Below are 26,598 nucleotides of genomic sequence, written 5' to 3'. Positions count from 1 at the left end.
AGAAGTGAAGTATTTCTGTCTGTCTGTAATAAAGCCCTTTTGTAGGGAAAACTAATTCTGATTCGCTGGGCATGGCTCCCCAGTGGGTCGGCCTGGCTCCCAAGTGGGTGGGCCTATACCCTCCCAGGCCCACCCATGGCTGCGCCACTGCCCAGTCATGTGAAATCCATAGATTAGGGCCTAATTAATTTATTTCAATTGTCTGGTTTCCTAATATGAACTGTAACTCAGCAAAATCTTTGAAATTGTTGCATGTTGCGTTTATATTCTTGTTCAGTATAAGTTCCAGTACGTTAAATCAAATGTTTCTGAGGAGATTTAACATCTTTGATTGATATTGATTTGCTGTATGTGTTCAATCTCTCCCTTCCCCTCTTCAGATACCTGTCCACACTAATGGGCAACAAGTTTGACCACTGTGCAGAGATCCTGATGCCCACACTGCTCAACCTGGTGCCCAACAGTGCCAAGGTGATGGCTACGTCTGGCATGGCAGCCATACGTCTCATCCTCAGGGTGAGTACTGCACACAAACTGTATATGCAGTCATTCATATACTGTACGTCAGGGGTTGAATCACATTGGATGAGTGGGATTCATGCATTAGCTACTGTGTCAAACAGAAAATAAATAATTTCCTGATGTATTTATTACTCAGTATGACTGATATCTGGTTGTGAAATGTGTTGTTAAGACACTGGGAGGTGTGAAATAACCTGTATCTGAAGACCTCTGGGAACTCCTCTTTCTTCCAGCATACACACTACTCACGTCTCATCCCAATCATCACTAGTAACTGCACGTCCAAATCAGTGGCCGTCAGACGGTAAAGACTCAAAGATCCTCTGCGAAATCATTTGGTGTGAACATCTTCTACCTTTTCCTGAGGTTTCAATTTTTAATGTGTTAACTCTCATCATGTCTTCTCTCTCCAGGCGCAGTTATGAGTTCTTAGAGCTGTTATTACTGGAGTGGCAGACACACACACTGGAGAGGTAAACACACACCCTTTCAGGATAAACTCTGCTAATACTGTATTCATCCAGGACATAAACACGAACAACTGATTGTCCCTGGTCTTTGCTAGTTAAATTGATGATTCTGGAGGCCTGGAGTGAGCCATCACCATCAGACTCTCCACGAAGCATACCCCATGGTTGCCACGACAACCCTGCAGAGAGTTTAAAAGCATGTAGAAAGCGTGCTGTATGGTCACTTTCCACCCGTAGAGGAGAGTGGAGGATAGCAGAAGAGCTGTGGAATATTAGAGTGAGAGAGAGAAGAAAGGAGTATTAACAGAAGTCTCGGGGAGAGAGAGGGGGGGGGACTGGGTGTCCTCTCTGTTGGTGTAGTTTTGGTTACCCGGCTGCTGTACCTGAAGTTGTCTCTGTCATGTTTGCCTACTATCCCACCAGGCATGTGGCTATTCTGACGGAGACCATCAGGAAAGGGATCCATGATGCCGACTCAGAGGCCAGGTCCGTGGCCAGAAAGTAAGTTCTGTTTTTATGGTTGTTTATTTTGAAAATTTGTCTGAATTTGTCCTCAGTAAAACAATGAATTGGTCTTTGCAGTTTGTAAAAAGTAATATATTGCTTTATGATTTCATGACTGACAAGTGGATGACAATATGGAATGAAATGACATCTCTCGGGGTCTCTTATTTTACTACGAATATAAATTCCTCTGGGCATTGTCTCATACAGTATGTCACTTTCCCGGCCGGTGACCTATCAGAGGTATGTGGGTCGCAGGTAGCTTAGTGGTTAGAGCATTGGGCCAGTAACTGAAAGGTTGCTGGTTCGAATCCCAGAGCCAACAAGGCTCTGTCGATGTGCCCTTGAGCAAGGCACTTAACCCTACTTGCTCCTGTAAGTTGCTCTTGATAAGAGTGTCTGCTAAATGACTAAAATGTAAACATTTTAGAAAATGTGTGCTGACATTTCTGTTCATGTACTGATATGAGGGGCTGTGACCTATGTGACCTCAAACCTTCTCCACCCCCTCCCTACCTCACCCATAGGTGTTATTGGGGTTTCCATGGCCACTACAGCCGGGAAGCGGAGCATCTTTTCCAGGCCCTGGAGTCGACCTATCAGAAGGCTCTCCAGTCTCACCTGAAAAGTTCTGACAGTGTCGTGTCCCTCCCCCAATCAGACCGCTCATCCTCCTCCTCTCAGGAGAGCCTCAAGTAAGATACCTCTCCCTCTATCCCCACCTCCTTCCCTCATCCCTGTTTACTTTCATCCTTTCATCCATCCACCCCTCCTTCCCTCCCGAAGTCAGACTGCTCCTCTTCCTCCTTTCAGAACAGCCTCAAGACACCACTCCATCCCTTACTTTCCCCTTCCCTCCATCCCTTCCTCTCTATTTATCCCTTCATATGATTGATGATGATGTGGAAAAATGTATCATTGATTTGAAGACAACACTAATGGATCTGTCTGCCTCATGGACACACTGAGGTACATTGTATCGGTTGATCCAGTTTAACGACGGGAGAGAGTGAGCTAATCTTCCTCATCGTCAGAGGGGTCTGAGCCCTGAACTGGTGTCCAGACCTTTACCTTTTAAAATGTTACTGGCAGTTTGAATCATGTTTTTCCGTACATCATCCGATGGGTCTGAGGCCTGGCCTATGACATTGTTTTGTCTTGTTTTTGGTAGTGTGAGGTATAGGGATACTGAGCTGTTTACAATAACTCCATAATGGTGTGTCCTTCTCTCCACTCAGCCGGCCCCTGTCTGTCAAGAGTGTCATAGGAGGCGGCATGACAAGGGGTAAGAGTACTAGCTGCTACAGTATTCATTTCTCAACACGTTGTTTATTTCATACCACCTCTTTCTATTTGTGGGTTACGTCAGGTGTCTTTTGCAAATCCGATTATCATTTTTTCCTCTGTGAGACTAAATACAGACTAATGAAATGTATAATGTGTTGGTATGATATGTTGATATTTCAACCTCTCCCGTTCTCCCCCTCTCCCGTTCTCCCCCACTCCCTGTCTCCCCCTCTCCCGTTCTCCCCCTCTCCCGTTCTCCCCCTCTCCCTGTCTCCCCCTCTCCCGTTCTCCCCCTCTCCCTGTCTCCCCCACTCCCTGTCTCCCCCTCTCCCGTTCTCCCCCTCTCCCGTTCTCCCCCACTCCCTGTCTCCCCCTCTCCCTGTCTCCCCCTCTCCCGTTCTCCCCCTCTCCCGTTCTCCCCCTCTCCCTGTCTCCCCCTCTCCCTGTCTCCCCCTCTTCCTTTCCCTGTCTCTCCCTCTCCCTGTCTCCCCCTCTCCCTGTCTCTCCCTCTCCCTGTCTCCCCCTCTCCCTGTCTCTCCCTCTCCCTGTCTCCCCGATGGCAGGGAAGATGGTGAGTTCCAGGGTGAACTCTAACCCCGGCGGTTCTCTCCAGCGTTCCCGTAGTGACATCGATGTGAACGCTGCGGCCAGCGCCAAATCCTGTCTGGTCACCGTGCCCTCCGCTTCTCCCTTCAGCTCAGCCGCTGCTCTGCCCCCAGGCTCCTACGCCTCTCTAGGTAAACCACACTAGGAATGGACACACACTAGGAATGGACATTTACAATTATTTTATTATTCTGATGATATCATGATATTTCTTTGGATATTCAGATAGTCGAAATACATGTGTAAAAAAAAAAAAAAAAAACTTAAATGGAGAGCTCTTCTGGTTTCAGCGAGTGGGGGAGGGGAGAGAGAGGAGCAGAGGCCGGTGTGTGTGACAGTCAGTGTGTGGCACGGATAGAGAGACACAAAGTAGTCAAACCGACTCGCGCTAGTCAGTTCTGGAACAGTCATTTCTCAAAGTCACCACGATGTCTTAATTACATTATTCAGTATAAATTAAAATCGGAAAACCACTGGTGTGTAGATATTAATTATTGTGAGGGTTGTAAGTAAGACATCATTAAGCTGTATAGAAATAAGAAAAAGGCCAAAATGTGCAGATAGACAGGCTCCAAAGTTTTGTATGTAAACTAATTAAACATGTCAAATGGCTGTTTATAATCACTCTGATTTGACGACTGACCATTATATAAATATTCAAGTCCTTGATAAATAATGATGAAAAACTCTCCACGTACCCCCTAAATTTGGGCAATTTGATACTGAGGAGTCCTGCAATCCAGTTGCTGTCCCTCTGTTCTTTTGCTAACGCGTCCCTGTGGAGTGTACTGCTTACTGTCCATTACTAATGAGACGTCTTTCTCCCACCCACCCACCCACTTCTCTCTCACTCTCCCTCTCGCTCTCCCTATTTTTTCTCTCCCTTTCTCTCTCTCCCGCTCTTTCTCTCTCTCTCTATCCCTCTTTCTCGCTCTTGCTCTATTTCTCTCTCTTTCTCTCCCTCTCTCTCCCTCTCTCTCTCTATCCATCTTTCTCTCTCTTGCTGTATTTCTCTCTCTCTCTCCTGGCTAACTGGTACTAATGTTTAGCTCTATACCTCTCTTCACCCGCCGTCCCCTGCTTTGATTTATGCCCAAAAGATGGCACGCCTGGTAAAATTAATACTGGTAAGATCTGTGTGTGTTTGTGTGTTCTGCGTCTGTCGGGGACAGTCAAAGGCTTGGCCGAGCCCCCCCCCCCCCCCCCCCCCCCCCCCCCCCCCCCGCCTCTCCTCTTTTCTACACACCACCGTACAACCTATTTAGTGTTTTATATTGTAGGTCTGCATGTTTGACTAACATGGTAATAATCATTGATGACTGATGAGAGACAGGGTTAGATAACCATGTGCAGTCAGCACAGCACACCATAACACCTCTCCTCCCCCACACAACTAATTTTGTTATCCTCCTTACATTGTTATCCTTTACAGTTTGTTTATTAGTGATTAGCAAAGGGCAAGGACTCTGTTTTATGTATGTAAAGGTGAATGTTGCATGCAGTGAAACTCACCCACCCTTTGGTCTCTGTCTGTGTGTAAGTGCTCTGTGTTAAGGGGTCAGAGGTCTCTGAGGTTTAGTGTTGCCTGCCTTTCAAGGTGATCCTCTACCTCTTGGTACTCTTATAATTGTCTAAGTAACACTGATAGACTTTGTTGTTCGTTTAAAGAAAGGGCTTTCCCTATCCTGTAATGTAATGCAGATGTTCTAGAATCTAGTACAACACTCTCTGACTGAGTAGGACCTCGCTTATCAAACATCTTCCAATGAATATAATGTCACTGCTTCTACCCACATTCTATTAAACAGTGTGTAAAGGCTGGTAATAAGACTCGTTATTGGCCGAGGCAGGGTTTCCCCCCGGGTGCACGTTTTGGTTTTGCCCTAGCACTACACAGCTGATTCAAATATCCAAATCATCATCAAGCTTTGACTATTTGAATCAGCTGTGTAGTGCTAGGACAAAACCAAAATGTGCACCCAGGGGGGGGGGGGGGGGGGGGGGCGCCAGGACCGACTTTGGGAGACCCTGGGCTAAGGTGTTACTTAATCTAGGGCCAAGTCCCAGCTGTTGTGGAAAGAGATATTCTCAATGTGTGGTGTTTGTGAGTGCATGTGTGTCTGTTTATCTAAAATTGGAGAGGTTTGCTGGAAAAATGTAAGAATACTTTTTTGATAATACAGTCCAAAATGAGCAGACATCTGAACGCCCCAATCTCTTTCTCAGCATCAGTCAATGTGCTGTCCTAGCTCTTAGGAACATTACTTGGCTGGATTGCAAATATGATAATGCCGTTTTATTTGCGATTTTGCAAATAAACTGAAGAGTAGTTTAACATACTGTAAAGAAAGTTATGTTGTCTTGATGTTGCTTTAGACAAACCTTTCCCAGATCCAATGCATTTCTTTGTGGGAATGTGTAGAAATATTCAGTATGTTTGTCTGTGTTTCAGAACACCCCCAATCCAGATCTTTTGTCACCGTCTGTTTAAAGCAGTTTCTTTGTTTTGTGTTGTGGTAAACTGTGGTGCACAGCTGCTTGGATACAGTATCATTTGTAGTGTAGTGGCTTCAACTCTCTTACTAACTCCCTGTGTGTTTTGTTTTCTACAGGTCGTGTGCGTACGAGGAGGACAAGCGCTGGCAGTGCCGTCGGAGCCAGCGCTACTGTGACTGACAGCAGGGGGCGCAGCCGAGCCAAAATGGTATCCCAGTCCCAGCGTGAGTACACACACACACTGTCAGGAAAAGAACCCAAGACCGATTTCACTCCCTCACAGCACACTGTCTGAACTCAGGAAAGCCGTCCACAATGTCATCTCCAGTCTCTCTCATTCTCATGTAAACCCCCAGTATGACCTTTATCCTGTCTGCTGTGAGCTCATACTATATCTTCAGTTTATATACAGTACCAGTCAAAAGTTGGACACACCTACTCATTCAAGGGTTTTTCTTTATTTTTACTATTTTCTACATTGTAGAATAATAGTGAAGACATCAAAACTATGAAATAACACACATAGAATCATGTAATAACCAAAAACGTGTTGAACAAATCAAAATATATTTTAGATTCTTCAAAGTAGCTGTCCTTTGCCTTGATGACAGCTTGGCACACTCTTGGCATTCTCTTAACCAGCTTCACCTAGAATGCTTTTCCAACCGTCTTGAAGGAATTCCCACATATGCTGAGCACTTGTTGGCTGCTTTTGCTTCACTCTGCAGTCCAACTCATATACTAGGTTCTCTTCAGTTTATATACAATTTATTTTTATTTAACTAGGCAAGTCCGTTAAGAACAAATTCTTATTTACAATGACGGCCTAGGAACAGTGGGTTAACTGCCTTGTTCAGGGGCAGAATGACAGATTTTTACCTTGTCAGCTCGGGGATTCGATCTAGCAACCTTTCGGTTACTGGTCCAACACTCTAACCACTAGGCTACCTGCCGCCCCAAAATACTAGGTTCTCTTGAGTTTATATACTAGGTTCTCTTGAGTTTATATACTAGGTTCTCTTCAGTTTATATACTAGGTTCTCTTCAGTGTCTCTCGTCAGTCTGTGTGATGTTTTACCTCATGCATTTTATCATCCTGAAGGAACTTGGAGCGCCTGTTATTAGTGCACCCTTTCACAAGATGTGTGTGTGTGGTTTTCTCTCTCCCTCTGTCCCTCTCTCTCTCTGAAGCCTCGATGAGGGGCTTCAATGATATGTGCATGTGTAACATGACATGCACAGTTAACATCTGGCCCAGTGCATGCTGGGCTAACACTACTCCCTGTCACATTTGACCGTTTTATTTTCACGTCCTGTTCTGCCGCTTGCTACCATAACAACCACAGGATCCAGATCTGCTAACCCCACTGGCGGTGGTAAGGCCCGGACTTCATCCAATCAGAGTAAAGAATCCAGTTCTTAGTCCCGTCCCTTCCTCCTGTGCAGATCTCTGCATGTCAACCAATGAATTATTTTAGTTTTAGACTCATCGTGTCATACCAGCATGCCCCATTCAACTCAAGTGCATGTTTATTATTTTACAGTCTCACAAGTTTTTTGATTGGTACATTTTGTTGTCAATTGTTGATTGTTGTCTGTGTTCTCTGAACTGTTTTCATTGTTGATGGCGTTGTTGTAATCACTGGTTGGTTTTCCCACAGCCCAGTTAGACCCTGGATTCAACCCATCTTGTTTGTCCTGCAACTGTTTATTAACTGTTTGTATGTCCCTCCCTATCTATCTCATCAAAGCTGAAATCCAATATCTATGTTAGGATAGAAAGAGATTGTTATGGGTCCCATTACCTCAAGTGTTGGTTTGACATTCTGTGGATTATTCCCCTCCAAATCACCAAGGCACTGTAAACACACAGAGATATGTGCTCAGTTGGTGTGGCTCTAGTAAAGTCAAAGTTGTGGGTTCAATTCCCACTGGAATCACATGCACATTATGCACTCACTGTACTTTAACTGGCTTTAGATAAGTGTCTGCTAAGAGTTGTATATGATTATTTTGTTACTCCAATAAAAGCGACATATGACATTAGAAACATTTAAGTAATGAAATATTCCCCCAGAAAGGAGATAGAAAATGAGGGAATTCAGCTTTGAGCCGTGACAGAACCTTCCCAGCATGCCATGAAGAGGTGCGTCGCTCTGCTCGCTGTGACCCATCGTGTCTGAAAGGGTGTATCGTTTCACTCTCTGCCTGTGACTCCTGTGCGTTGTCCTTCCTGCAGCTGGCAGTCGCTCCAGTTCCCCTGGAAAGCTTCTGGGCCACTCGTCTGGGTACGGGAGGATCAGCAGGCCCCCCTCAGCCTCCAGCACCCCTGCAGACAAGAGGAGGAAGGTCCCCCGCAGCCAGGGCTGCAGTAGAGATTCCTCTCCCAGCCGACTGGGACTAGGTAATGGACCTTTACATGTCGTCACAATTTCAGCATTGTGCATGTAAACACAAAATAAATAATGTATTCACTCTATACTAGGAAAAAGAGATTTGTAATTTGCTAGCAACGCACATAGTAACTAAGTAACTGCCGAAATGAACAGTGTATTATACAGTATCACCTACACACTGGATACACATACATAACAGACAGCACATGTATGCTGACAAATAGGATACCACACACATGCTCGAGGGCCATGTATGTGTCAAAACATGCCGGTGATATGGCCAAAGTCGTCATTGTGCACTCCTATCAATCTAGTGAAAACCTTATATACTGTACACCAAGTGTGTCCTTTGAAGCTCAGATACACTATCTTGGTTTTCCCGGTCATAAACACAAAACAAGGAAACACAATAAACACAAAAGATAAGCCTTGAATGCAGGGAACCCACATAGTAAGGTTATGAAGCACCAATGGACCCTTTGAACTCAAAAGGGGGCGACAGGTAGCCTTACAGTTAAGAGCGTTGGGCAGTAACCGAAAGGTCGCTGGTTCGAATCTCCGAGCCGACTAGGTGAACAATCTCTCGACGTGGCCTTGAGCAAGGCACTCTGGATAAGAGCGTCTGCTAAATGACTAAAATGTAAATGCAAATGTAAATACTGAATGGCAAAATACTGAATAGTAAAATACTGAATATCAAAATGTTGTACGGTATAAGACTGAATAACAAAATACTGAATAAAAAAATACCGAATGGTAAAATACTGAATAACAAAATACTGAATGGTAAAATACTGAATAACAAAATACTGAATGGTATAATACTGAATAATAAAATACTGAATGGTAAAATACTGAATAATAAAATAAAGAATGGTAAAATACTGAATAATAAAATACTGAATAGTAAAATACTGAATGTGAAAAGGCAAGGCCCCTTAGAAAGGGGGGTGAACAGTAAGAGCCTGTCTTTCATCTTCTACGGACTGTAACTGTCTCTCAGGGTTAGCAGCTAAGAAGAACTCACTGTTTTGGGAGGGGTCTCTCATCCAAGCATGTCACATCATTGGGGTGGCCCCTCTTTTAGGAAACATGGATGAGCCTCTGTAGGTCAAGCTCTGTCATCAGCAGCCCAGCTTATGTTCTTCCTTCCAGTCAGACTGAGTCACTGGCCCTGTCTTATTGATTTGATTGATTAGTCTGTGTATTTCATCGACCAAACAGCTCCCCCCTCTTAGCTTATTGTCTGTCTGTTGTCCGTCATTCCTGAATTGGGAAGGCCGCCTTTTTTACATCAGTAAATTGACAATTACACGTTGCAATGTTTTTAAGTTTGTACTTTTGTCTTCTTCTGAGTCATTTTCAGTTCATATTTTTAGTTATAACTGACTATCATGGTTTGTCTTTCCTTTTCTTTGGTGTTTTTACCATATCTTTATTTTTATACCCTCTTTAAATTCTTAATTTCTTTCTTTGTTTTTATTTTGTGTATTAACTCTGTTTATCTTTTGTAAGCTCCAGTCATACCAATAGTCTTTTCATTGACAACCTAATCCTTGTCACAAAATAACAAAAACATTTAAAAACGGACTTGCGCTAACTTAAGTTTCTAAAATTGAACCTGATGTCCAGCAGACTCCAACCCACCACCACGCCTCAGAGTCCTCCTCCCCCTCACCCCCTCTCTTACCCCAGTCCCCAACCCCAGGCCTCACCTCACTGACCCCAAACCTGTGTTCTACTGCCCTATTGACAGCCAGGCTGTGTGGTAAAGCTCTTGTTCCTGGTACTCCTCTCTCCTCCTACCACATGCTAGCGAGGAGCCGTATCCCCCGGCCCAGCATGAGTCAGGGCTGCAGCAGGGAAACCTCTAGGGAAAGCAGCCGAGACACCAGCCCTGCTCGGGGCTTCAAGCCTCTTGGTGAGTACCACGAACAACCAGACACCAAGAGGCCTCCTGTAAGCAGCAAGGCCCACTAGTACCCACTCCTCAGCCCCTCAGTCCCCTCCTCTAGACCCCTCCTCTCTGTCCCAGCCTCCCTGTACACCCCATGATGTCTAAATAGAAGATCCCCCTCTTGAACTAAGGGGTATAGACCTCTTCTTTTGCCTGCTCTGATCTACTTTGCATGCACTAACCCTCTCGAAGGTTCTGGAATATAATCACTACGCTGTCTTCTGTCTGTCTTGTTGGGAATTCTCCAAGTCTTATGCTATATAAGTATCTGTGTGCCTTTGTGTGTGTAATATAATGGCCAGCAAAATGAAAAGATCACAAAAATCTCTGGATGTTCTAGGATTCTGTTTTTGGTCCAATGAAAAATTATTTGGCACATCTCATAATAAATGTAAATCAAGAGGCAGAAAAACAAGGTATTGTCTACAGTAAACAGTGTACTGTATGTGTCATCGTATTCAATGTCCATAGCTGACCTGCTTCTCAGCTCTCTCCTGTGCTGCTGCCACATCACAGGAAATGACACAACTTTTTCACTGCTTTGTCATGGGGGACAACAAAAAAAAGGACAAAGAGGGACAAAGTGGGATACATGAGGGATACCCGCCCCTCCTATCCTATGACTGTTGTAAATGTGGTTGGTTGCCCATAATCATAGTGGATTAATGCAGCCAGGCGCTGAGCCTGAGTCAACTACAGAGGACGGTACCTGTTGCGTTCGTGTCACTAACGCCCCGGGTGTCATCCACCCCTCCTGTCCCTTGCAGCCTCCCGACGTACTTCCCGCTCTACCAGCGCCCTATCCACGGCTGACCCCCACGGCCAGTCAGGTGACCTGCATGCCCCACCCCCTCATATCCACATTTATCGATTATGCCAGCATGAGTCCATACATGTTGCTGTGAGGGCTGTGCCATACATGTTGCTGTGAGGGCTGTGCCCACCCTGCCACAGGAGTCCATACATGTTGCTGTCAGGGCTGTGCCCACCCTGCCACAGGAGGCAATATGTTGTTCAACCTTTTGAGGAGATCTGTTAGCGTGCTGCTTTGTCATGTTATGTGTCGTCATCATCTGCTTCAATATGATGTTTTGTGATTTTCTTTTAAAAAGCTTGTGTTACTGTGTAATCAAAAGGCCTGTCCCCATCTGTATGATTTACTCCTTGTTAGTGACTTTTTGGACATTGTATGATGTATTTGTACTTCAGTGTATTGAATATCTCATATAAGAGTTGTTTATTTCCCCGTTTGTAAGTGTCAGTTTCTTTTCTCTTCATTTCAAATGAGCACTAATCATTCTCTGGTGATTTTTGTTGGTGTCATCTTTATTTCACCATTCATTTTCTACATCTCACTCAAGCTTTCTGGTGTTGTAGTTTTCAAGCTTTCTGGTGTTGTAGTTTTCAAGCTTTCTGGTGTTGTAGTTTTCAAGCTTTGGTGTTGTAGTTTTCAAGCTTTCTGGTGTATGGTCTGTAAACCCCATCATATTGCCTTTTGTCTCCCTAGAGCAAGATCCCATTGACTTTCTCTTGTGTTACTCCACTCATCCCCCTCTCCTCTCCCCCCCAGATCGGTTTGGCTTGATTCACCAGGACCGTATCTCTGCCTCAGTAAATGCCATGAGAGTCCTCAACACTGGCACTGAGGTGGAGGCTGCTGTGGCTGATGCACTGGTAAGTCACCAATCAACTTTTACCAGCTGCCAGTTCTGAAGATATCACTACCAGTTCTGAAGATATCACTACAGTTTGTCTTAAGGTAGAGTTACACTTAGTCAGTGCCTCATATAAGGCATGCTAGTTAACAGCTGGGGACTTGATGTGGAAACCATATGCATTTTAAGTCAGTGTTTAGATATTTACTGTGGGCCCTCCTAAAAACTAATGAATCACAGTTTTCTCCCTTTGTCATAAAATAAAACTGTATTGAGTAGTAAAATGTAATGAGATGAAATGAAGCCTGTGTTTGTGTATGGCAATCAGAATGTCAGTATATATTTCAATAAGAAAGACTTTGACTGCAAGAAAGTCAACATTGTTACCATGTAGATAAAAACATGTCTTATCTCATTGCCAAGCAGGACTGCAGTCATGATATTTTCCCTCTAAAATATCCCTCTTTCTCTTTCCTGCTTGGTTGCCTGTAACTTCAGCTATTAGGAGACTCCAGAAATAAGGTAGTTGTCCAATTTGTGTACCGTTTGTTTATTAATTCTATTCACTAATCAACAAAAATGCAAATTATCATCACTAAATGTTGCTATTTGGCCAAAGCAATTGCTGGCAGACTTTAGTTTATTATTCAATAAAATATTATTAACAATAGGCATTATTATAACATTATTTAATCATCTCTCTGCATGTTCATATCAATAATGAAGAATCAAGTTGGAACAAATTGCATGGCTACCTCATTCATTGTGAATGGCATCGTAGCGTAGCCCATTAAATCCTATTTCCTGGTTGAGTTTGAGTGATCAGAGTTCTAGCCTGCCTGTCCCACTTCTCTCCTGGTCCTATGAACAATGACCTCACCATTACCCATTCCTTCCCATTCTCTCCGAACAGAGGAAGCCTATGAGGCGGCGGTATGAGTCTCCGGGTATCTATTCTGACGACGATGCTAACAGCGATGCGTCCAGCGCATGCTCAGAGCGCTCATACGGGTCCAGGAACGGAGGTATGTGGTCCTGTGTTACTGAGTTGGTAAGAACATGGAACTAGCAACATAAGGGGGGTGGGTTCGAATCCTGCTTGATCCACATCGACTAAAATGTATGCACTTGGATAAAGGCATCTTCTGAATGGTGTATATATATATTATTATTTATTATTATCTAGGTATCCCTCACTATCTGCGTCAAACGGAGGATGTGGCGGAGGTGCTAAACCACTGTGCCAGCTCCAACTGGTCAGAGAGGAAGGAGGGGCTGCTGGGGCTGCAGAACCTACTCAAGAACCAAAGAATACTCAGGTGGGTCCGGGGCCAGGGGGTTGGACCTTTTGGAAGTCATGTCATTATATGTGTCCTCCTGCTGTAACTATGCTGATCGGCTCCTACCTCTGTCATGTATAGTTCACTAAGTATTTTCTATGCATTGTTGTCTTTTTGGATGGCATTGGACATAGTAGAATTGATGTTGTTAAGAATGTTCTGCCAGCTGTGAATAGGGTTTGAAGTAGTCTTGATTCTTTTTCATATATAAATGATAATTTCCTTTTTGAAATTGTTCAACTTTTAAAGAGGAGATCCTGTCAAGGAGCGTCCAGCAGGGTGTTTATTTTCATAGCTTTCCTTAATTGAGGGAGAAATGACTGGTCACGAGGAGCCTGCAGCTATAATGCCGCCCGTCAGGTGGTAAAGTGGAAGATGAGTTTCAGAGGAGTCAGTTTGTGAGACAAGGCAATTTGTCTGCCTGCTCTCTGTGAGGCCAGCAGCATTGTCTCCTGAAGGAGCTGCTTTAAATCAAGCCTCTCTGACATCTATTAGTGATGTCTGCCTGTGTTTACTAATGTCTGCCGGTGGATGCTGTTTGTGTGTTGCAGCCGAGTGGAGCTGAAGAGACTATGTGAGATCTTCAGCAGGATGTTTGCAGATCCACACAGCAAGGTAGGTGACAGGATGTTCACCTGTGTTTGGAAGTTTCATATCAATACATTGACACACTCACTCATAACTTTTACTTTTGACATTCAAAAACCCATTGCTTTGCAGTGATTTGTCTGAAAACTAATTTAGTGTTTTGTTGCATGGTCTGCTTTGGTGTGGATTTTAACAACAGAGAGTAAGTGTGTGTTTTTATTATTTCAATATTCTACTGTACAGACACCTTTTGCCTGTGTTGTTGCTTCTATAAAGGTGCTATGTTGTCAGGTGTTGATGGTATCTGTGTGTGTGTGCGTGTGTGCGTGTGTGCGTGTGTGTGTGTGTGTGTGTGTGTGTGTGTGTGTGTGTGTGTCAGGTGTTTAGTATGTTTCTGGAGACTCTGTTGGACTTTATCTTGGTGCACAGAGAAGACCTGCAGGACTGGCTGTTTGTCCTGCTCACCCAGCTACTGAAGAAGATGGGAGCTGACCTGCTGGGGTCTGTCCAGGCCAAGGTCCAGAAGGCTCTGGACATCACCAGGTATGGACCTCTAAAGCCCCCCTCCGATAACATCTCTAACCATTTTCACGCTATGCCGACCCAAACCAAACTATGCTTGTGACACAAGTCATTTTTCCAACAATTGTTTACAAACAGATTATTTCACTTATAATTCACTGTATCACAATTCCAGTGGGTCAGAAGTTTACATACACTAAGTTGACTGTGCCTTTAAACAGCTTGGAAAATTCCAGAAAATGATGTCATGGCTTTAGAATCTTCTAATAGGCTAATTGACATCATTTGATTCAATTGGAGGTGTACCTGTGTATGTATTTCAAGGCCTAACTTCAAACTCAGTGCCTCTTTGGTTGACATCATTGGGAAATCAAAATAAATCAGCCAAGACCTCATAAAAAAAATTGTAGACCTCCACAAGTCTGGTTCATCCTTGGGAGCAATTTCCAAATGCCTGAAGGTACCACGTTCATCTGTACAAACAATAGCTCGCAAGTATAAACACCATGGGATCACGCAGCCATCATACCGCTCAGGAAGGAGACGCGTTCTGTCTCCTAGAGATGAACGTACTTTGGTGCGAAAAGTGCAAATCAATCCCAGAACAACAGCAAAGGACCTTGTGAAGATGCTGGAGGAAACTGGTACAAAAGTATCTATATCCATGGTTAAACGAGTCCTATATTGACATAACCTGAAAGGCCGCTCAGCAAGGAAGAAGCCACTGCTCCAAAACCGCCATAAAAAAGCCAGACTATGGTTTGCAACTGCACATGGGGACAAAGATCCTACTTTTTGGAGAAATGTCCTCTGATCTGACGAAACAAAAACAGAACTGTTTGGCCATAATGGCCATTGTTATGTTTGGAGGAAAAAAGGGCAGGCTTGCATACCGAAGAACACCATCCCAACCGTGAAGCACGGGGGTGGCAGCATCATGTTGTGGGGGTGCTTTGCTGCAGGAGGGACTGGTGCACTTCACAAAATAGATGGCATCATGAGGGAGGAATATTATGTGGATATATTGAAGCAACATCTCAAGACTAGAGGTCGACCGATTAGGATTTTTCAACGCCGATACCGATTATTGGAGGACCAAAAAAAGCTGATACCAATTAATCAGCTGATTTTTATATATATATTTGTAATGAAGACAATTACAACAATACTGAATTAACATTTTTATTTTAACTTCATATAATACATAAATAAAATCAATTTAGTCTCAAATTGATAATAAAACATGTTCAATTTGGTTTAAATAATGCAAAAACACAGTGTGGGAGAAGAAAGTAAAAGTGAAATATGTGCCATGTAAAAAAGCTAACATTTTAAGTTCCTTGCTCAGGACATGAGAACATATGAAAGCTGGTGGTTACTTTTAAAGTGAGTCTTCAGTATTCCCAGGTAAGAAGTTTTAGGTTGTAGTTATTATATGTAGTATAGGACTATTTCTTTCTATACCATTTGTATTTCATATACCATTGACTATTGGATGTTCTTATAGGCACTTTAGTATTGCCAGCCTAATCTCGGGAGTTGATAGGCTTGAAGCACAGCGAAGAGCTGCTTGCAAACGCAGGAAAGTGCTGTTTGAATGGATGCTTACGAACCTGCTGCTGCCTACCATCGCTAAGTCAGACTTCTCTATCAGTTATCAAATCATAGACTTAATTATAATATAATAACACACAGAAATATGAGCCTTAGGTCATTAATATGGTCAAATCTGGAAACTATAATTTGGAAAACAAAACGTTTATTCTTTCAGTGAAATACGGAACCGTTCCGTATTTTATCGAACGGGCGGCAACCCTAGGCCTAAATATTGCTGTTACATTGAAGGTTGTGCAATGTTATGTCATAATTATGTAAAATTCTGGCAAATTAATTACGGATTTTGTATGAAGAAATGTCTTCAAACAGTTCGCAACGAGCCAGTCGGCCCAAACTGCTGCATATACCCTGACTCTGCTTGCACAGAACGCATGAGAAGTGACACAATTTCCCTAGTTAAAAGAAATTCATGTTAGCAGGCAATATTAACTAAATATGCAGGTTTAAAAACATTTACTTGTGTATGGAATTTATGAAAGACATTGATGTTTATGGTTAGGTACCTAACAGTGCTTTTTTCGCGAATGCACTTGTTAAATAATCACCCGTTTGGCGAAGTAGGCTGTGATTCGATGATAAATTAACAGGCACCACATTGATTATATGCAACGCAGGACACGCTAGATAAACTAGTAATATCATCAACCCTGTGTAGTTAACTAGTGATTATGTTAAGATTGATTTGTTTTTTATAAGATAAGTTTAATGCTAGCTAGAAACTTACCTTGGCTCCTTGCTGCACTCGCGTAACAGGTGGTCAGCCTGCCACGCAGTCTCCTCGTGAAGTGCAATGTAATCGGCCATAATCGGCGTCCAAAAATGACGATTACCGATTGTTATGAAAACTTGAAAGCGGCCCTAATTAATCGGCCATTCCGATTAATCGGTCGACCTGTACTCAAGACATCAGTCAGGACGTTAAAGCTTGGCCGCAAATGGGTCTTCCAAATGGACAATGACCCCAAGCATACTTCCAAAGTTGTGGCAAAATGGCTTAAGGACAACAAAGTCAAGGTATTGGAGTGGCCATCACAAAGCCCTGACCTCAATCCCATAGATAATTTGTGGGCAGAACTGAAAAAGCGTGTGCGAGCAAGGAGGCCTACAAACCTGACTCAGTTACATCAGCTCTGTCAGGAGGAATGGGCCAAAATTCACCCAACTTATTGTGGAAAGCTTGTGGAAGGTTACCCGATAACGCTTGACCCAAGTTAAACAATTTAAAGTCAATGCTACTGAATACTAATTGAGTGTATGTAAACTTCTGACCCGCTGGGAATGTGATGAAAGAAATAAAAGCTGAAATAAATCATTCTGTCTACTATTATTCTGACATTTCACATTCTTAAAATAAAGTGGTGATCCTAACTGACCTAAGCCAGGGAATTTTACCTAGGATTAAATGACAGGAATTGTGAAATACTGAGTTTAAATGTATTTGGCTAAGGTGTATGTAAACTTCCGACTTCAACTGTATTTATTACGTATAAACATAGTGTCTGGACATGTCTCATTACCTAACACTTTTTGTTCCTGTAAAAACTCCAAGTTTTATTCACCCGTGATGCATCACCTAGAGGAGTAGTACTTAAATTAAGTAAATTATTTAGCTTATATGCCTTCAAAATGCGGTTCTTATTCTCAAACACCCCCTTTACCCCACTTGGCCTTCTCATTATGGAAATGGCTAAAGAGTTTTAATTGGGAAAAAGTGTGATTTAATTGTAAAAAATGTTTGTATAATTTAATTGAAATACATATTTTTTCAGTGTTATGTTTAACTCACAGCTTTTCATTAGGTGAAATATTGATTTGTTTATTACTTTTTTGGACTTCGAAAACTGTTACGTGTGATCATTTTGTGAAAATGTTGGTAAAATCGATAATATCTGATCAAAAAAACATAATTATGTAATAGAGAAGTACAGATCCTAATTTTTGTGATTCAAGATGACAATTTGTAAATGGACAGTTTGATAAGAATTACCCAACTATGGTGGATGTGTAACCAGGCCACCTCAGTAGAGTTTGATTTGACCCTGCTCAGTGTGTGAAAACACCTTATGAGAGTCATTTCATACACTAACTTTTAGTGTTTTCTGTTTTGTTCTCCTTAGGGAGTCTTTTCCGTTTGATCACCAGTTCAACATCCTGATGAGGTTCATTGTTGACCAGACACAGACACCCAACCTCAAGGTACAGTTTGCATAAAACCTAGCTAGATGATTCTCTGTTTGTTTTAGGGATTGGTTCAGGGTCTAAGAGTTTATGATTTCAAATACCAGTAGACACAGTGCCATGGTGATATTGTCAAACATTTTAAAAGTAAACTTGCTAAATGCCTGTGTGAATCATGTAGCTTAACACTCTGTATGAATCATGTAGCTTAACACTCTGTATGAATCATGTAGCTAAACACTTTGTGTGAATCATGTAGCTTAACACTCTGTATGAATCATGTAGCTTAACACTCTGTATGAATCATGTAGCTTAACACTCTGTATGAATCATGTAGCTTAACACCTTGTGTGAATCATGTAGCTTAACACCTTGTGTGAATCATGTAGCTTAACACCTTGTGTGAATCATGTAGCTTAACACTGTATGAATCATGTAGCTTAACACTCTGTATGAATCATGTAGCTTAACACTCTGTATGAATCATGTAGCTTAACACTCTGTATGAATCATGTAGCTTAACACTTTGTGTGAATCATGTAGCTTAACACTCTGTATGAATCATGTAGCTTAACACTCTGTATGAATCATGTAGCTTAACACTTTGGCTGAATCATGTAGCTTAACACTCTGTATGAATCATGTAGCTTAACACTCTGTATGAATCATGTAGCTTAACACTCTGTATGAATCATGTAGCTTAACACTTTGTGCGAATCGTGTAGCTTAACACTCTGTATGAATCATGTAGCTTAACACTTTGTGCGAATCGTGTAGCTAAATACTGTGTGAATCTTGAAGCTAAACCATGTGTGTATCATGCAGGTGAAGGTGGCCATTCTGAAGTACATAGAATCACTGGCAAGACAGATGGATCCTACAGACTTTGTCAACTCCAGTGAAACCCGACTGGCTGTATCTCGCATCATTACCTGGACCACAGAGCCCAAGAGCTCCGACGTCAGGAAGGTACAGTGCCTAGAGAAAGTCTACAACCACTTGAACTTTTTTCACATGTTGTTGCATAACAAAGTGGGATTGAACTAGGTTTAATTGTAATTTTTTGTCATTGATCTACACAAAACACTACATAATGTCAAAGTGAGAGAGAAAAAATCTACACATTTTATAAATTCATTCAAATTAAATAACTAAAATATAGTTGTTGCATAGGTATTCACCCACTTTGTCTAGGCAAGGCTAAGTTATTCAGAAGTAAACTTTGGCTTAACAAGTCACATAATAAGTTATATGGACTCACTTTGTGTGAAATAATAGGGGTTGACATGATTTTTAATGACTACCTCTTCTTTTGTCCCCCATGCAACATCTGTAAGGTCCCTCAGTCAACTATTGAATTCCAAGCACAAATTCAACTACAAAGACCAGGGAGCTTTTCGTAAGCCTCATACAGAAGGGCATTGATTGGTAGATGGGTAACAATAACAGATTAGACATTGAATATCTCGTAAAGCATGGTCAAGTTAATAATTATGCTGTGGATGCAGTATTAAACCACCCAGACACATGGGTGGTTTAATACAGTCGTCCTCCTGAACTGAGCTGCAGGACAGGAAGGAAACATGCTTAGGGATGTCACCATGAGGCCATTGGTGATTTTAAACAGCTACAGAGTTCAATGGCTGTGATGGGATAAAATTGAGGATAGATCAACAACATTATAGTGACGCCACAATAATGACCTAAATGACAGAGAGAAAATAATAATTACAAATAAACACAATGAAAATATTCCAAAACATGTTAATGTATGAAACAACATTAGCATGTTTTGGAATATTTCCATTGTGTTTATTTGTAATTATTATTTTCTCTCTGTCATTTAGGTCATTATTGTGGCGTCACAGTAAAGTAATACACTGTTTGGCCTAAATGCAAAGCCTTATGTTTGGGGAAAATCCAGCACATCACTGAGAAACGGCCTCCATCATGTTATGGGTATGCTTGACATCAGCAAGGACTAGGGAGTTTTTTTTAGCATAAACATAAATGGAATAGAGCTTAGCACAGGCAAAAGCCCAGAGGAAAACCTTGATTGAAGACCGTGAATGTTCCTGAGTTGCGAAGTTATAGTTTTGAATTAAATCTACTTGGAAGTCTATGGCAAGACTTGAAAATGGCTGTCTAGCCATGCTCCCCAACACCTTGGCAGAGCTTGAAGAATTTTGAAAAGAGTAATGGGCAAATATTGCACAATACAGGTTGTGCAAAGCTGTTATGAGACTTACCCAAGAAGACTCACAGCTTTAATCGCTGCCAAAGGTGTTTCTAACATTTATTGACTCGGGGGGGGGGGTTGAATACTTATCTAATTAAGGTATATTAGTGTTTTATTTTTCATTCATCAAAAAAATAAGTACCATCTGAATAACATGCTCTCTAGGCAGAAAACAATTATAATACTGCAATGCTAATAGTACAGCAGCTAGATTACTTCCTCAGCTTTACTTTTTTTTAGGATTGGTTCGCTTTGATCTTAGCAAACTCAGAAACCGTCCTTTAGCAGAAATGCATTCAACAGTTTTTAAATGTTATCCTTTTTTAAATGTAGTTATGTAGCTATCGATACACAGGGATTTACGTAATTTGAATTACTACAGATTTTATGTTTGTATTTGTTTATGTTCTTAACTGTGTTGGCAATGAAGCCATGTTCCACCAGAAATGACCTTGTGATAAGACTCTGCTATCTCTCTGTTCTGTGGCAGGACATGTGTTCACTCTTGGGTTGTTTGTTTTTCCACCACTGCTAGTTCCACGTTAAGTCCTCAACTAGTTTAACACAGGACGTACCTCACACTGTAGGGTATTAAAAACAGCTAGACTAAAAATAATCTTTAAAGGAATGGGAAATAAATATTATTTTCCTGCTTTTAATTGTTTTATAATAGAAACAAACTTTATATACCCCACTTGCATCCCACAGGAGGACCCTGTTAACAGTTATAACCTTGTCTATGTTTATAGTAGTGTACTACTATAAACATCTGCTTTCCTTTGTCAAAACTACAATACCCATAATTCTACCTCCCTGCCACTGTGCCCCAGACCCTTCATAACTGGGTGGTGGAGGAGCTATCAGGCAGGTCCAGTACTGCAGCCTCACTGTCCCAGCAGGCCGGGGAGGGGCAACTGGAAGAGAGGTGTAAGCAGGTAGTGCCTCGTCAACCAATCACTGTCCACCGCCAAGCACGCACCGCCTGCCGAGCTGCACAGATGCCTAGCTGCCTCAGAGTGTGAAATGATCTCAAGTGTGGCCTTGCCTTTTTTACCTCACCTTCACGCTCTAGCCCTTTCTACTGCTCGCTTTAACCTACAGTAGCTATGCCTAGAGAATTTGATTCTGGATAAATGGGCAGGTTTGAAAGTAAAACTGCTGTTGTTGGCCAACAGAACACTACTACAACACAAAAAAAAATGTATGTCATTAGGTCTCAGGAGTATGTGAATGGATTGTTGCTTTGTTTGTTCGAAGTTCTACCGACCGATATCATCGCCGAATAACGATGTGAAAACTTGAATGCTATTTTCCCTTTTTTGTTCTGTGTGCCTAACACATTGTCTGTTTTGAACCACATTAACAGCCTCTACATATGCATGCTGACATGGTTGTTTCTAGTAGAAAGAATGACTTTAATTATTTAAGATTGTTTTGTATTTATTTATTTATGTCTCAGTCCTTGTTAAAAGCAATGTCTAACCTGCTAGAACTAGGTACTTCTGAATTTAATATTTTGTTTTTAAAGCATGATGTCACTCACCACAAATGTATATTACAGCAGAAGTTGCAAAAACGTGTTTGATAATGTGATCAACTGTGATTTAGATTTTTGGACTGTACTGTTTTATTCAGTATATAACACTATAGACACAGCAGTTTCAAGGTGTACATCCAAGTCTCTCCACTGGTATGATTAGCTGACAAATTCCTTTTAGTTCCTAGAGGAGCAAAGAGCTTCCCCGTAAGAATACATCATCCACTATTGACTATGTCCCTGTTCCCCCTATCTGTTCCCCAGGCAGTCCATAACCCACTATTGACTATGTCCCTGTTCTCCAGGCAGTCCATAACCCACTATTGACTATGTCCCTGTTCCCCAGGCAGTCCATAACCCACTATTGACTATGTCCCTGTTCCCCCTATCTGTTCCCCAGGCAGTCCATAACCCACTATTGACTATGTCCCTGTTTCCCCTATCTGTTCCCCAGGCAGTCCATAACCCACTATTGACTATGTCCCTGTTCCCCCTATCTGTTCCCCAGGCAGTCCATAACCCACTATTGACTATGTCCCTGTTCCCCAGGCAGTCCATAACCCACTATTGACTATGTCCCTGTTCCCCCTATCTGTTCCCCAAGCAGTCCATAACCCACTATTGACTATGTCCCTGTTCCCCCTATCTGTTCCCCAAGCAGTCCATAACCCACTATTGACTATGTCCCTGTTCCCCCTATCTGTTCCCCAGGCAGTCCATAACCCACTATTGACTATGTCCCTGTTCCCCAGGCAGTCCATAACCCACTATTGACTATGTCCCTGTTCCCCCTATCTGTTCCCCAGGCAGTCCATAACCCACTATTGACTATGTCCCTGTTCCCCCTATCTGTTCCCCAGGCAGTCCATAACCCACTATTGACTACTGTATGTCCCTCTGCCCCCCAGGCGTCCCAGGTTGTGCTGATCTCTCTGTTTGAGCTGAACACCCCAGAGTTCACCATGCTGCTGGGAGCCCTGCCCAAGACCTTCCAGGACGGGGCCACTAAGCTGCTCCAGAACCACCTGAAGAACTCCAGCAACACCAGCAGCGTGGTAAATGAATACAACCAGGGATAAAAGGGAGGGGGATCTGTTTACGCTAGCAGCCTTATCAATTTTGGTGAGGTGATTAGTAATATTTTATTTTTGGTGCATATGTACCATTTATAAACCTGTTTGTCTCTTTCTTTCTCAGAGTTCTCCCAGCAACACTATTGGGCGGACCCCAAGCCGGCACCCCCCAAGCCGGACCAGCCCTCTCACTTCCCCGACCAACTGCTCCCATGGGGGGCTATCTCCCAGGTACGTACCTCCTCTATCTGACCTCCATCCAAAGGTGCCAGTGTCAGTTTGTCTCCTAATGCATGGCTAAACCACAGAGTGCTGCTTGACTGACTGAGGCCTTGTTCTCCTTCACCATGCATTCTAATACTCTACTCATATTAACGCATGCCGACCTCTAACCTCAACTCAGACTATAGTTTATTTTTCTCTTCCCTCCTCTCTCTCTCTGCTGCACTCCTCCCTTCTTCTTTCTCTATTTTTCCTTCTTTCTCTCTCCTCTGTGTGTGTGGCCCCTTGTGTTGTTGCCCCCACCCTGTCCCGTTCTCTCCTTCTCCGCCCGTTTGTCCGTCTTTTCCTCGTGGCCGTGCTGTGGCCACAGTCGGTTGTGGGGTGGGTGTTGGAGTGGCGATGGGCTACCTAAGCACCCCCCTCATCCTCCTCCACCTCACTCCACCCCCGCAGGCCCCGCCCTCAGGGTCCTCCGCAGAGCGTGCTCTCCCAGGTAACACACCTAGGGGCGGAGCCTCAGTTCCCTAGGAGGGGCAGGACAGGAAGTGACACATCGTGCTTCTGTTGTCCTCCCAATATTTCCTCGACCAATAGGGATTGGGAATCTTTTCAGAACATTTTCCGATTTCTGTTGTTGTCTCTTTTTGCATTATGGTGTCAATGTTCTCTGGGGATGTATCAGTCCCTCCTAACTAATCCCTTACAAGTGACAAATTGGGTAGTTAGAACATCAAACACCATCATCCATGGTCAGAGCTTTGCCTAGAATACATCTTTACCTATCTGTGTGAAGGTCATCTACTTAGCTTGCAGAAGCAATAACCTTTTGTATGGTGTCAGACTGAAACGGCAAGTGTCCTTATAAGTGTATTCATGTGTGTGTGCAGCTTTACTGTTTGTGTGTCTGCTGTCCTGATGGACACTATATAAATCCTCTCTTCCTGTTCTGTCTCCTTAGTATGTTGGAGTATGACACAGAGAACATGAACTCTGATGAGATCTACAGCTCCCTGCGAGGGGTCACAGAGGCCATCCAGAGCTTCAGCTACCGCAGCCAGGAGGACCTCAACGAGTTGAGAGGGAAGAGGGACGATGCTGTGAGTCCCAACCTCTACATTGGAAGTGTCCTCTCTCCTCGCTCCTTATCAAAACGCATAAGAGGATACATCCAAAGTCCCACCCCTTTCACCTTCTCCTCTAATGAATTTTGAGTAAGAGGCGAAGAGAGAGGACATGAGGACAAATAAATTGGGAAAGAGCCCAGGGCCCATATCCACAAAGCGTCTCAGAGTAGAAGTGCTGATCTAGGATCTGTCCATAAAATCTTATTCATTATGATCTAAAAGGCAAAACGGATCCTAGATCAGCACTCGTACTCTGAGATGCTTTGTGGATACAGGACCTGGACTTCATGTTGCGTTCCTATATACCTCTCTGGTTCACAACAGGTTGGTGACCCCTTAATTGGGGAAGACACGCTCGTTGTAATGTCTAGAGCGGAATTAGTGGAATGGTATCAAATACATCAAACACATGGTTTCCATGTGTTTGATGCCATTCCAGACATTATTATGAGCCGTCCTCCCTCAGTAGCCTCCACTGCCCTGGATGTCATAACCATTTCCACGTCTGAGACTAACTGTGTTCTCTCTCTCCCCCCAGGCGGGACGGGAAGGTGTGGCGCCCTCTCCAGGCTCTGATGCCCGTCTGGGGCTGGATGTGGTGGAGGGTGGGCGTACGGCCCTGGATAACAAGACCTCCCTTCTCAACACCCCGTCCCCCCGCTCCTTCTCTGGGCCGCGAGCCAGGGAGTTCGCCCCCTACGGATACGGAGACACCATCACCTCATCCTACGACAAGAGCGCCCTGAAGGAGGCCGTGTTTGATGACGACGTGGAGCAGTTTAGAGACTGTGAGTCACCTTTGACCTCTGCTTGAACCTTGACCCTGTGACTCCACCTCCATGTTGACCACCTCTGATCCATCCTGTGGTGTCATGACATGATGGTGTGACGTCTTCAGGTTTAGGCAACACAAAGAAAGAATAGATTTGGTCTTCAGGTTTGGGCAACACAAAGAAATAATAGATTTGGTCTTCAGGTTTGGGCAACACAAAGAAAGAATAGATTTGGTCATCAGGTTTGGGCAACACAAAGAAAGAATAGATTTGGTCATCAGGTTTGGGCAACACAAAGAAAGAATAGATTTGGTCATCAGGTTTGGGCAACACAAAGAAAGAATAGATTTGGTCTTCAGGTTTGGGCAACACAAAGAAAGAATAGATTTGGTCTTCAGGTTTGGGCAACACAAAGAAAGAATAGATTTGGTCTTCAGGTTTGGGCAACACAAAGAAAGAATAGATTTGGTCTTCAGGTTTGGGCAACACAAAGAAAGAATAGATTTGGTCTTCAGGTTTGGGCAACACAAAGAAAGAATAGATTTGGTCTTCAGGTTTAGGCAACACAAAGAAAGAATAGATTTGGTCTTCAGGTTTAGGCAACACAAAGAAATAATAGGTTTGGTCTTCAGGTTTAGGCAACTCAAAGAAAGAATAGATTTGGTCTTCAGGTTTAGGCAACACAAAGAAAGAATAGATTTGGTCTTCAGGTTTAGGCAACACAAAGAAAGAATAGGTTTGGTCTTCAGGTTTAGGCAACTCAAAGAAAGAATAGATTTGGTCTTCAGGTTTGGGCAACACAAAGAAAGAATAGATTTGGTCCATCCTAGTGTTACATGCTGGCTGAAACCAAAGTGATGGAATGTTTAGACCAAAAACATTGGGAATAGAATGGCCCTTTATCTGCAGTGAAAAGTGAGTCTGATTGTCTTCCTCCCTCTACCCTTTCTTCCCTCCTCTACAGGCCGTCGGCAGGACAGCAGTGGTGAAAACAAGATGGTGCTGTCTAAGGGCTTTGCTCCAGGTAGAGACACTACTCCATGACTGACGTTTTTGTTTTATAAAGTTTTTCAATGCTGTTTCCATTGCCATCCATTTCCTTGTCACTTATTTTTTTGTTGGTACATGGGGTTACTAGCTAGCTAGGGCTGAGAGTTAAATGATCCATACCACTCACCCAGTCTTCTCATCTGTCCTCTCCTCAGGTTCCCAGGACCACTCGGACCTGGTTGCAGACCTGCTGAAGGAACTGTCTAATCACAATGAACGCGTGGAGGAGCGTAAAGGGGCGTTGGTGGAGCTCCTGAAGATCACCCGGGAGGACAGCCTGGCCGTGTGGGACGAACACTTCAAGACCATCCTCCTACTGCTCCTGGAGACACTGGGGGATAAAGACGTAGGGATCCTTTACTTTTACTAGTTATGACAGACAGACTAGTTGGAAGGTTTTACTTGACAAACACATTCATACATAATAATAAGACTGCATCCC

At 43.1% G+C, this 26,598-nt stretch overlaps 1 protein-coding gene across 32 annotated transcripts in view; it reads left to right on the top strand.

The window, feature by feature from the left end:
• LOC129816583 (CLIP-associating protein 1-A-like) overlaps window positions 1-26,598 on the top strand; it is a 124,012-nt gene that overhangs the window by 91,079 nt on the left and 6,335 nt on the right. For 3 of the 32 annotated variants that reach the window (XM_055871221.1, XM_055871244.1, XM_055871243.1), the window contains 29 exons: window positions 381-516; window positions 756-826; window positions 936-995; window positions 1,416-1,493; window positions 2,024-2,191; window positions 2,735-2,781; window positions 3,347-3,520; window positions 4,439-4,516; window positions 6,002-6,109; window positions 7,232-7,288; window positions 8,125-8,289; window positions 10,038-10,202; window positions 11,006-11,068; window positions 11,809-11,912; window positions 12,392-12,415; window positions 12,807-12,918; window positions 13,080-13,212; window positions 13,785-13,848; window positions 14,201-14,364; window positions 18,078-18,156; window positions 18,964-19,107; window positions 21,208-21,312; window positions 22,823-22,969; window positions 23,112-23,218; window positions 23,580-23,702; window positions 24,168-24,306; window positions 24,872-25,121; window positions 26,071-26,130; window positions 26,312-26,502. In XM_055871221.1, coding sequence (XP_055727196.1) covers window positions 381-516; window positions 756-826; window positions 936-995; window positions 1,416-1,493; window positions 2,024-2,191; window positions 2,735-2,781; window positions 3,347-3,520; window positions 4,439-4,516; window positions 6,002-6,109; window positions 7,232-7,288; window positions 8,125-8,289; window positions 10,038-10,202; window positions 11,006-11,068; window positions 11,809-11,912; window positions 12,392-12,415; window positions 12,807-12,918; window positions 13,080-13,212; window positions 13,785-13,848; window positions 14,201-14,364; window positions 18,078-18,156; window positions 18,964-19,107; window positions 21,208-21,312; window positions 22,823-22,969; window positions 23,112-23,218; window positions 23,580-23,702; window positions 24,168-24,306; window positions 24,872-25,121; window positions 26,071-26,130; window positions 26,312-26,502 — 3,316 coding nt within the window. The remainder of the gene's footprint in view (window positions 1-380; window positions 517-755; window positions 827-935; window positions 996-1,415; window positions 1,494-2,023; window positions 2,192-2,734; window positions 2,782-3,346; window positions 3,521-4,438; window positions 4,517-6,001; window positions 6,110-7,231; window positions 7,289-8,124; window positions 8,290-10,037; window positions 10,203-11,005; window positions 11,069-11,808; window positions 11,913-12,391; window positions 12,416-12,806; window positions 12,919-13,079; window positions 13,213-13,784; window positions 13,849-14,200; window positions 14,365-18,077; window positions 18,157-18,963; window positions 19,108-21,207; window positions 21,313-22,822; window positions 22,970-23,111; window positions 23,219-23,579; window positions 23,703-24,167; window positions 24,307-24,871; window positions 25,122-26,070; window positions 26,131-26,311; window positions 26,503-26,598) is intronic. The other 29 variants (XM_055871250.1, XM_055871254.1, XM_055871222.1 and 26 more) reach the window with 28 other exon arrangements.

The sequence above is a fragment of the Salvelinus fontinalis genome, chromosome 19 (genome assembly GCF_029448725.1).
Source record: "Salvelinus fontinalis isolate EN_2023a chromosome 19, ASM2944872v1, whole genome shotgun sequence".
NCBI lineage: Eukaryota > Metazoa > Chordata > Actinopteri > Salmoniformes > Salmonidae > Salvelinus > Salvelinus fontinalis.
The sequence above is the reverse complement of the archived record's forward strand: the minus strand, read 5'-3'. Positions and strand labels throughout refer to the sequence as shown.